The sequence below is a fragment of the Harmonia axyridis genome, chromosome 1, assembly GCF_914767665.1.
Source record: "Harmonia axyridis chromosome 1, icHarAxyr1.1, whole genome shotgun sequence".
NCBI classification, from domain to species: Eukaryota; Metazoa; Arthropoda; class Insecta; order Coleoptera; family Coccinellidae; genus Harmonia; species Harmonia axyridis.
The window spans coordinates 65,682,957-65,695,272 of NC_059501.1; the positions used below are offsets into that span (position 1 = coordinate 65,682,957).

Consider the following 12,316-nt stretch of genomic DNA (forward strand, 5'->3'; position numbering starts at 1 on the left):
GATTATCACTTCATTTTTTTTCATGGTATGTACCACTTCGAAATAATCTAGTAGAAATCAAACACTTTACCATTAGAGATAAATGAAAGAACAAAAATTGGCGTAGTATATTATAATGCTTTTAGAGGGCATTTATTTGAAGATGTACAAAAATAGATCTGGATGTACAGAGAAAGAGGGATACTTGACGGGAATTTTGGGTTGGATCTCAAACTCGTTCAAGATTCTTTGGACAATTCTTGTTCGCTGACGGTATTGATTATTATTTCGAGGAAATTTTATTATTTATTCTTACAGATATTATTTGTTTTTACTCAATTTTCCCGAAAACGGTACATTCTATGAAAAAATTCAAGGAATTTTAATTTTAATAGGAAAAAGATAATCGAAGCACTATATTATATAGACTTCAATACTTCACGATTCAAACAATGAATTTTATAATACTATAGTTATCAGTAACTAACTGATAACTGATTTTTTCCAAACTTTAACACCCTGATTCTCGAAAACGGCGCAAGTTAGGATATATGTTCAAATGAACTTTTTGTCATAAAAACAGTTGTTCTATCTGACGCTAAGTTATTGAACTAAAATCAGGACCATTCAGTATAATTGAGATGTGGAAATAAAATAACAATAATCTAGGTCATTTCGAATGAATTTTCATCAGTACAGTACATCAATCCAATAGAAGGAAATGCTACACCATCCTATGAATGAAGTAGTGTTTTTGGATTTCCTAATATCTATTATTTATTGGAAAATGAATGTATAGAGTAGAACGTTCCTAAAATTCATCATTTCTTTATTATGTTTTTGCATGGACCATATAACCAATTACTTAATAATCATTCGTTCGTGGATTATGTTCGTTGAATATATTAATAATAATCTTATCCACCAACAGGTCTACAACGGGAACATCAACCGATGAAAGAAAGTATTCCTTTCACTTTTAAATTACATCAAATATATACTAACTGACATAGAAACTGCTGTTTCTTTGAAGAAGGAGCTGTTTTTAGAAATCTTAATTTTTTTTTTTTTTTTGTAAAACATAGACAGCAAAGCAAGGAATAAATTATTGAAATTTGGAGAAAAAAATGAAGGATTTACAATTTTTTTTAAATAAATTTGTAAATAATGTGTTTGTCCCCGCGATTATCTATACATTCCCCAACACTTCTCGGTATTGATGCAATAAGATGGTCTATTTCTTCTTGAGGGATACTATACCGAGCTACCTGTACTTCATGTCTCAGAGCCGCCAAATTACGTGGGGGCTGGGGTAAATTGCCAAGCCTTCTAACCATGATGTCCCAAACCTGCTCTATGGGCGAATGATCGGGCGATCTGGGCGGCCATGACAAAAGATTCACATGGGTCGCTTCGAAAAAGTTTAAATTAACTCTGGCAAGATGAGATCGAGCATTATCTTACTGAAATATTGGATTCTCGAGCCGGTTAAGTAAAGAGAGAACATTAAGCTCCACTAATTCTTCAAGGTAAGGCAGCGCCATCATGTTACCTCTGATAAAGACTAAAGGTGACCTACTTGAATGTGCAATGGCACCCCATATCATAACGCCTACTATCCGGTGTACATGACGCTCAACATCAAACTGACGTTCACGTCTTTCTCCCCGACGTCGTCTAAGCCTTCTTCAGCCACCATGTGCATCCAAGGAAAATCGAGATTCATCAGAAAAAACGACCTGATGACATTCCAATATAGGTTCAGAATGTCCACGTGTGAAGATGTGCAATATGATCGCTCAGCGAGTCCGAGTATTTCAAGTGAAAACTCAGATAAAATTTGCAGTTATTGCAATCGGAAAGTGGGAGAATTTCTTAAATGCATCAAGTGTGACGATATTTTTCACCCCTCTTGCCTAGTTAAAGCAGCCAATAGAAAAAACACCACCTGTCATCATGCTTCAGCAGAGGAAATTTCAGCCAAGTCCGAAAATAAGTCACTTCGTACGGAAGTTGAATATTTGAAGCTCTTATTGGAGGAAACAAAGAGTAAGAATTCAATTTTAATTGAAAACAACAATCTTTTGAAAGAAAAGATCACCATCCTCGAAAACCAAATAAAATCAGGTAAAAACACAACAAAAAAATTTGTCAACACGCTTCAAGATAAGGTACCTGCAGTTGTCACTGATACCGTAGCCTCAGCCACAACTTTCAAGAATACATATAGTTCTGTGGTGCATGAAAACAGAAGTAATGCGCATGAGCACCGTCCGCAGGCGCAAATGTCATTTGTAGAGCCGAAAAGAATTGTAAACAACGTAAACAACTCTGTTCCGGCTATTCCTGAAATAAATATCAACGATTCAAATAAAAATATTTCTACCTCCTTACATAAGATTAAGGACACTGATAGAATGGAAGATTGGATCACGGTTCGAAATAAAAAACGTCAGTCAAGAAACACTAAGGTTTGTTTTGGAACGAAAGAAAATAGTGCGGATAACTCAACAATTAAAGGTGCAATACGAAGACGTTGGATGTACGTAGGTAAAATTGCTGGTAAAGAGATTTCAGAAAAGGATATACTAACTTTCTTGAAAGATATCGAAGGTAAGGAGAATATCATTATAAAGAAACTTAACACTCTTGGACAAAATTCATCTTTTAGTATTGGCTTACCGAATGAAAATGCTTACAAGAGTGTGTTTTGTGAATCCTTCTGGCCTCAGGGGGTTGTTTTGAGAGATTTTTCTTTTGACAGAAATTTTTTTCGGAAGAACAGACAAAACGAGAAAACGTAATTTCCTCCAGTGCAGTTGGAAAATCAAAGCCTTCTAAAAGCTTCAGTCTCATCCTCCAAAATGTTAGGTCCTTGGGCACAGCATTGAACGGGCTGCAGTTGATGGCACAGGAAGAAAAAGCTGATATACTAGCAATCACGGAACATTGGAAGTGTGAGGAGGAACTTCAGATATACAAACTTGTTGATTATAACCTAGTGTCGAGCTTTTGCCGTTTGAGAGGAAGCCATGGTGGAACTGCAATATACAGTAGGAAAGAACTCAACTGTACTAAAAGGTCAGATTACAATTTACTTTCAATTCCAAATGTTATCGAGTGTTCTGCTGCCCAAGTTTTTCTAGACAATCGAAAAATTCTGATCATATGTATTTATAGACCTAATACCCAGCCCTTAGCTGATGTAGATCTGTTTCTAGAGAAACTTAGAACAATTCTGGAACGGTGTACACTGGAAAGAGCAGATTTCATTTTGGTGGGTGATTTTAATCTAGATATTCTGTCTTGCTCCACGGATGTCAGTGAGTTTGTATCACTTTTGGAATGTTTCAACCTGAAAGTCACCAATCTTCAGCCAACACGCCCCTCTTCTGGTAGTTGTTTAGACAATGTGGTAACATCTCTTGTGGGCCAAACTCAGGTGATCGAGTGCCATATTTCAGACCACTCAGCTCTGAAGTTCACCACAACTTTTTGTTCAGTTTATGATCATAAAGAAAAAACCCTTAAAAGAAGAATAATAAATGACGATTCCATCAAAGTTTTCCTGCAAGAGCTATCTAGATTAAATTGGGATGATATTTTTACTCATCCAGGCGATCCAAATCAACTTTGGTATGTATTCCATACACGATTTTCTGAAACTTTTGAACTCTGTTTTCCTAAAGTAAAGATCAATGCCTCATCGTCAAATAGAAAGTTTAAACTAACACCTGAATTGGTTGATATTAAGAAGCAACTTGACATACTCCATATTATTTCTTTTTCAAGACCTGAATTAAAAGCCACTTATAACTCGACTAAAAAACAATATGATCTTCTTCTGTCCAAAGCAAAGAAAGAGCACTTCAGTAACATCATTAGGAACTCCGATAATAGATCAAAAGCCTCCTGGAAGGTCATAAATTCCCTCACGAAGAGCAAGATTTCATCATCTGTTTCCAGCAATCAAGATTCTCCTTTGCCAGATGAATTAAATGACTTTTTCATTGATTTTCCCTCTACACTGACAGATGGCCTGAATAAAACGGCTACAACGAGTGGAGAAAGACTTGAAAACTCTTTCTTCATGTTTGAAGTTTCTCACGAGGAGGTTCTGAAAACGGTAAGGTCTTTAAAAGATAAACAATCTTGGGGTTATGATGAGATCCCCATGAAGGTTGTTAAATCCTCGATTGATATAATCCTATCACCTCTCTGTTTTATAATAAATCGTTCCTTCAAGGAGGGCATTTTTCCTGATCAACTGAAAATTGCCTTGGTGAAACCGTTTTACAAAAAGGGACCTATCGGGGATCCAAATAGCTACAGACCAATCAGCATATTGCCATCGTTCTCAAAAATCTTTGAGAAAATCTTGACAAATAGATTAATGAGTTTTTTTCATAAGTTTAATGTTATTTCAGTGCATCAACATGGCTTTGTGAAAAACAGAAATATAGAAACTGCGGTCTATGAGCTGATTAAGGAAGTTCTCGTGACCATTGAACAAGATGAGGTTCCCATGGGCTTATTCTTGGACCTGTCGAAGGCCTTTGATTGTGTGGAGCATAAAAGACTGTTGGAAATTTTAGATGACTGTGGAGTAAGAGACAATCAGTTGAGACTCATTGAGAGTTATTTGTCATCCAGAAAACAAATGGTTGTCATGGAGGTGGATGGTGAGCTTCTTATATCGGATGAAAGAGAGATATCTATGGGCGTGCCACAGGGTAGCATTCCAGGACCTGCACTTTTTATTGTGTACATAAACCGGTTACCAAAGGCTAGAGTTGCAGTGAGACATTCAATGGGTATGTTCGCAGACGACACCAATTATCTACTTAAACTCCGCAATGTTTCCACCGCCACCGAGGAATCTAGAGGATTGCTGACGTCTGTAGGAGAATGGTTTTGTAACCACAATCTTCTTTTGAACATTGACAAGTCCCAGTGTATGTTTTTTTATACTGAAAGATCCAAGCTACAATATCCTTTGTCAATTAACATCTCAGGCAAAGATGTCATGGTTGAAGATAGTGTTGTTTTTCTGGGGGTTGTAGTTGATAAACATCTGAAGTGGGGACCTCATACAGAACAACTTAGAGGGAGACTGAATTCTGTTTGTTACCTGCTTTTCATGTTACGGAATCAGATTGACCTTGAGCTTCTAAAACTGGTGTATTATTCTAATTTTCAGTCCATTTTGTCATACGGTATAATATTCTGGGGTAACTCCTCATATGTGAGTGGTCTTTTTGTTGTGCAAAAGCGAGCTTTGAGAACTGTGTTACATCTTGGATATAGGGAATCATGCAGGGGTTTCTTCAAAAGTAACAATATACTTACAGTTTATGCACTGTACATTTATAGACTTTTAATTTTTGTCAGTAAACATAGCCAGTATTTTGAGCCATATAAAAACTTGAATAATACAAGAAGAATGTGTCCTCTTATTGTACCAACACATAAAACTACGTTGAGAGAAAAAAATGTTGAATTTATGGCAATCAGTCTATTTAATGTGTTGCCCTTAAATATCAGAAATCTATCGAGTCATATTAAATTTAAGAAGGCCCTATATGTTTTACTTCTGAATTGTGAGCCATATAGCATTTGTGAATTTAAAGAGAAATGTACTGGAAGTTAATTATGTTTGTGTCTGACCTGTTCCATTTTTACTTTGTGTAATTTTATGGAATTAATAAATATTATTATTATTATTATTATTATTATTATTATTATTATTATTATTATTGATGTTCTCTGCACCACTGTAATCGTTGCCGGCGATGCTCAACCGTCAGAAGTAACACAAGATGGGGTCGGTAATACTGCAGTCCAAAAGACCTTATCCGGCGGTAAACCGTTCGGATAGTTAGAGGATGGCCTTGTTCTCCTAGATCGAGTTGTAGCAAATTGGTCTCTAATGACCATAAGTCTTGAGCGTCGTTCTTGAACTTCATTTGTGACCTTTCGATATCTGGTGCCTACTCTTCTTCGATTTTGGGTATTATCAAACCACGCTTGGCAACATCTCATAACAGTAGTTGGATTTCTGTTCGTACGGTTAGCGATTTCTCGAAATGACAACCCCACCTCCCGTAGACCAATAATTCGACCTGTTTCAAATTCACTTAGCTGGCGATAAATTTCGCTTGCACGAGCTCTAGGCATTTCAACAACAACCTAAACATCGATTTTGGATCTTCTCCAACAGGTTTATTGTAAAATTTAAAAAACTTTCAAAAAACGACTACAATATGAAAACACCTTCACGATTTTTTTTCTCCAAATTCAATCATTTACTCCTTGCTATACTATCTATGTTTCACAAAAAAAAATTTTAAATTCAAACCGCTCCTTCTGGGTATTGCAGATTTTTTTCTTACAGTTAGTATATTTGTTCTCGTAAAATTTTTCCCTAGTCGTTCAACTTTGAAGACAAAAATGAAATTAAAATGAAAAAATTCGAGACATGTTCTTTTCGAGTGCACGTTCGTTCATTCGCCAATGGCACTCTACAGGGTGTGACATGAGTGGTTGGCCAGTGGTGAATGTAGGTCATCCATTTAATTTATTGAATGATATGTAGGGCTTAAATACGGGGCTGGCGTAGTTTGCCTCTATTTAGCCGGCGGCAATTCGGCCCAGTTTGCTGGTCGCCTTTTCATATTCCTTCCATGATTCTCGAAAATAATTTTTTCAGAAGGGCGCCGAAAAACTCTTTGCTTCAAGCTCCAAAATTACTTGCGCCAGACATGCTTAAATAGTTATTCAGCAAAAATCATTTCAGATATTAAAAAATAAAAATATCTCTATCTGAAATAATTAACCAAAAGCAATTATAAATAATGAACCTTAATCTAGTTAATTTTTTTAAAACACATGAAGTATTTCAAAGTAGACGTCAATCACATAATACACAGGGTGTTCCAAAAAAAAGATTGCCGTGTTGGGGTGCGTTGGTAGAGTAGATAGATCACTGTTAAATATGTTGGGTTTGTTTAGTAAAAAAATTTCGTAACAGCATCGGTACTCATTCATGATACATTTAGTCAAATTCTTTTGAATTTTCTTATTATGATTCTTTGTTTAATTGAAAACTTCAACATTAGAATAATGTCATTGTTTTCGGTTTTCAATAAATAGGAATTTATACCACTATCAGTTATTACTTCTTCATTCTCAAACCGAAATATTGCGAAATATTCCTGTACAGAGTTGTAGTGATTATTTCCTTCTTGGTGTAAAATTAAATGATGATGAAATTCACATAAAATTTGGAATAAAAAATCTAACCTCTTTTAAATTTGAATCCATAAAAAATAGAACGGCAGAAACGCTTGAGCAGGCGCTGGACCTCGATTATCCAATATTGATGTTTCGCATTCTGCAGAGTTAGCTTCTGTTAGGGCGGCAAAATGGGTCTCTGTCTAGGGCGGCAAAATGAGTCTCTGTCTAGGACGGCAAAATGGGTATCTGCCTAGGGCAGCAGTTTGGCTAGCGACAGCCCTGATCCTGTATAAGAAAATACGTGAAGACTAACTGACACTGACTATTTTTATTCAACAATTACTGGTACTTTTGATTTTTCCTTAGCCTGCTACTAAGATGTCTAGATATACCCTGCTAGTGCTAATGCTAATCAAATTCAATAAAATCATGTCATCCTATAAAATGATGTTTCTCGAATAATAAGAAAGATAAAGAAGTGAATCAAAAAAGAAAATGTTGAAAAACGATAAGGCTCACATGAAACTTCAATTCTAACTTGTAACACTATGAAGAATGTTAGAAATTTTATGAAAAAAACACGCTATAATTGCTACACCCGGTATTTACAAAATGGAATTTATTATGCGCATACAGCTTCCACAGCAACGTTCAGAATGTAGTAAATCGGAAATTTGGAAATTATTGAAATCATTATTCAGAGGTAATATACGTTAAATTCAAAAGAGCGGTCGCGACTTGTGTAAACTGATCTTATCTTAGAAGCAGGAAGTTTTATTTTTCAATTATTGCTTTTCTCAGTTATCGTCTCACTGCGTTGGTGAAATCGATATATTTTTCACGGATAAGAAAGAATAAACTAAATCTTAACTTATCTGAGTTCGATACATGCTAAGAGCCGTTATGATCGTTCCCAGATGACACAGCAAAAAGTTCTTAGGCAAAATCGAAGTATGGTTCTTGCTGAGACCGTGGGGTGTGTTGACGAAAAATTGAAGAAGGATAAAAAAAATGTCTAACCAATGATCTAATTGGCATGGTTTCTTGGGCAATTGTTGGGTAAGATCAGAGTAATTTTAACAAGGTTGAGTCAAATAAAAAGGAAGTTTAGTAGATGAGAGAGAGTTGAAGGAATTTTAAGATTTTAAGGAAAAGGAATAGTTTTAACTCTAAGAACGTTTGAGTTAGGTCAGAAATAGAAAAACAGGGATTTTTTGGAATAATGTTTTAGAATTTGTTTTGATATGAATTAGATTAGATCGGAGTACGCGAATCGGGAGTGGAGTTATTAAAAAGGAATTAAACGTTTCGAGTGAAAGGTTTAAAAAATTAAAACTAGGTATAGGGAGAGCCTATTTACTCACCTAGCACCGTGGGATAAGGACAAGTTAACAATCTTTTGGCTATTTGATTTTTATTTTTTATTTGGTGATTTTTTAATACTTTTTCGATGAAGATTCGATGAAGGTTATTTGAGTAGTCCCGATTCTCCCAAGTTTCAAAGTTGGTTTGTTTTGTTTCTTTTGGTTGAATAATAGATTATTTGAGACATTTTGTTTTTAATCATAAAGTTTTGGCCGTTGACTCAAATATATAAACATTTCGTGGATATTGTAATTTTGGAAATTTTTTTCTCTTTATTATATTTAATTTTAAAATTTTTATCGATTTTTATAAGCCCAGAAAACTAATCCTGTCCCTAGGGACCTATTTTTTTGTGGTCCGTTAATTTCTTTAAGGAATAATTATCTGTAATGTGAGAAAATGAGGTTTGATAAGTTCGAACCAAATTACTCGAAATATTTTTTTTTATTACCAATTGTTCTTATCTAATACTGGATTTTCTTGAAATGGAGTTACGAAGGAAAATGAGAGATTTCTGGGATAATTCTAAGAATAAAAAGTCCCATAAACATGAGCTCACTAATGCATTGTTTTCGAGATACAGGGTGTTTTTTGTGTAGTCAGTGATGCTTTTATCAGTTTATCGAATCTTAATTAATCTTGGCTACAGAATGGTTAAATGAGTATAATTAATTTATTCATCATAGCTTTTTTACTGGATGTTTATAATAATGTGTATTTTTTTCTCGAAATCGATAGCAGTTACGACAAAACTACAACAAACCAAAAAATATAGTACTGGATCAGAATTTCTAATTAAATTTTTCTTAACTACCAGTGGTTCACTAAAAATTGGTTTGTTGTAGTTTTGTCGTAACTGCTTTCGATTTCGAGAAAAATATCCACATTATAATGAACATTTTCTTTAAATAATATTTTTCTTTCGACAACCTGTATCTTGAATAAAAATTCCTTTAGTAAAATTTTTCATTCAACGAATCAACTTATTTTGTCTGTCCTCGTAACGGGATAGCCTAGCTGACCCGACAAACTTCGTACCGCCCTATAATCAAGAAATGTCTGTTACCTTTTCATCTGAATTAAGTTAATTTCTTTATTATGTTCGAGCAACACAATGCAGGGGCTTCATTTTTAAACTTAAATGCCTTGCAATATTGACAAATATAGTTCATTGGTCCAATAGCAACGATATGCAGTGTACTGTAGTCAATTTCTTTGTTATAATTAAATAGGCTCTATAGGGGTTAAACGCAACACTTCTATTTTGTTGGTTCCGGTTCCATCGATTCCGTTCAACTTCATTCCGCGTTTCTCGTTGCTCATCAGTTTGACTTGCTTTTGTATTTCTTTGACTTGCAGCATTACGGGTTCTGCGACTTAAGTTTGTACGTCTAATTGCAGGCATCTTTAGAAACAAAATTCAACAGAAAATAAAAAAAGGAACTTGAAATTATAAACTCTGAATAAGAATTTATCGTACTACAATTATAATATTTGATTGCCATCTTGCAACCTTATTGCGGATCTGTGGATAGATTAAAAACGATAAAAATCGGGATTTAAAAATAGGGGTTAATCGTATAAGAGTGAAAATTGAGAGAGATATGAAATTTTTTATTCTGTCATGACAAATTAAAAATAATTCTTACCAAAAAAATTGAAGTTTATAATTAACAAATAAAAAAAAGTGGTTAATCGTAGAGGGATGAAAAATTGAGAGTATAATCAGATTTTTTTTTAAGTCGACAGAATAAAAAAAAATTTTGCCAAAAAATTAAAGTTTATAATTCACAAAAAAAATAGGGGTTGATCGTAGAGGGGTGAAAATTGAGAGTAATATGAGATTTTTCATTTAAAGTCATGATAGAATAAAACAAAACTTTTGCCAAAAAATTAAAGCTTATAATTAACAAATAAAAAATAAGGGTTGAACGTAGAGGGGTGAAAAATTGAGAGTCATATGAGATTTTTCATTTTTAGTCATGACAAAATAAGAAAAATTCTTGAAAAAAAAATAAAACTTTTTAATTACCAAATAAAAAATAAGGGTTGATCGTAGAGGGTTGAAAATTTAGGGTTGAATGTATTTTTGTATGATGTATCATAAAAAAATAAAAACAAAAATTTTGTCTGAAAAATAAAAAAAAAAATTAAGGGGTGGACCACCCTTAACATTTAGGGGGATGAAAAATAGATGTTGTCCGATTCTCCCCCCTGACTAATATCCTCGCTAAGGATCACGAAAATCGATCGAGCCGTTTCGGAGGAGTTCGATTACGCACCCCGTGACAGAAGAATTTTATATATTAAAAAAAAAAGAAGAGAAGATTTATTTATAGCATAATGCCTGACCTGACTAAAAAGGCACCTTATCCATTAGATGGATTTTATCGTTAACTGTATTATGTACTAATGTTTCATCACATCGATTATCACCTTATCAATACGACCCTATTTGCGGTGATCATTTATTCCGTATACAGTGTGAAACATGTCATTCATCAAAAGGAGAACCAAGGAAAATTCAATTGGGTTTTCGATAAGTTTCCGCTTTTTGGTTATTATTCTCAGAAATAATTCATATGGAATCGTCAGAGTTTACGTTTATGAATAATGTTTAATTTAAAAATACGCTGAATGGAATGAAGTAGTCGAAATTTATATTCTTATCTCTTTCTAATTATAATTAAGAATTTATCAGTGTCGTCGAAATCGAAATATGTACGACGGTAATGATGACGAATCCGGTCTCATGAAATTTCCAGGGTTGGTTCGGATCTCGGTTAAGAGGGATTACCACCACGTGGTTTTCCGCGTATCAACATTATCAAACATTAGGTACCTACCCATTCGTTTTTCCTCTTGCACTCCTGAAAGTGCGATGTACGGTGTACGAAGTTGTGCATTCACTTAATCTTTTTTCTCTTTACGAATCATATAAGTAGAGGACAGCACTGTACAGGGTGGGCAAATTTCGATGTTTTAGCACTACAACTTTTAAACCAGATGAGATAGACAAAATCTGATACCCCATTCTCGGTCTCTTTTTCTGAGAAACTAACAAGGGTAGTTTTAATTTTTGGCCACCTTCTTTTGTTTTCGAGTTATAAGCGAAAATTGGAAAAATGGCGATATCGAAAAACATTTATATCTCCGCTAATACTGAGGATAGAGCTCTGAAATTAAAACATCTTACAGGCACGTAGAATCCAGTGGCGTGCTCGTATTTTCAAAAGGGTTTTTAATTACGAAGCTATGACCCAAAGTTATGTTTTTTCAAAAGAGAACACTAGATTTTTGTGCCATTTTCTGAAAGCTTAATTTTTCCTGATTTCAAAAATATATAACATCGTATGATTCGGATCAATATAAATAATAGAAAATGGCCAAAAACCTCTTTTCACCTAAGAGCCTCAATATTTCTATGGTTTCAACTGTTGATGAGCACAGAAAAATTGAGCTTTCTATAACAAAAGCAGTGTCCTTCCGGCAATCTGATTATTTATATGCTTTTCACTTATGTCTACAAAATTCGAATCTAGATATGTTTTATAAATTTTTTATCTAAAAATTGATTTGGAAATAACGGAGAAACCACAAGATCGAATTTTTCAATCGAAAGAGTTGTATTGAGATGCATGTATCAGAAGATTATTTACATAGGTATGTCTACAGAATCAATACGCACAAGACCAATCCACTTTAAACCCCATATGAAACAATGCATATATGATTG

At 34.2% G+C, this 12,316-nt stretch overlaps 2 protein-coding genes across 2 annotated transcripts in view; both read left to right on the forward strand.

Moving 5' to 3' along the window:
* Positions 1 to 12,316, forward strand: part of LOC123670916 (acyl-CoA Delta-9 desaturase-like) — a 48,600-nt gene that overhangs the window by 12,076 nt on the left and 24,208 nt on the right. The gene's annotated exons all lie outside the window — the stretch shown is intronic.
* LOC123670915 lies at positions 1,753 to 5,690 on the forward strand. Its single transcript, XM_045604498.1, has 2 exons — positions 1,753 to 4,105; positions 4,407 to 5,690. Exons 1-2 carry the CDS (start codon positions 2,885 to 2,887, stop codon positions 4,425 to 4,427), a joined length of 1,242 nt encoding a protein of 413 aa, XP_045460454.1. The 5' UTR covers positions 1,753 to 2,884; the 3' UTR covers positions 4,428 to 5,690.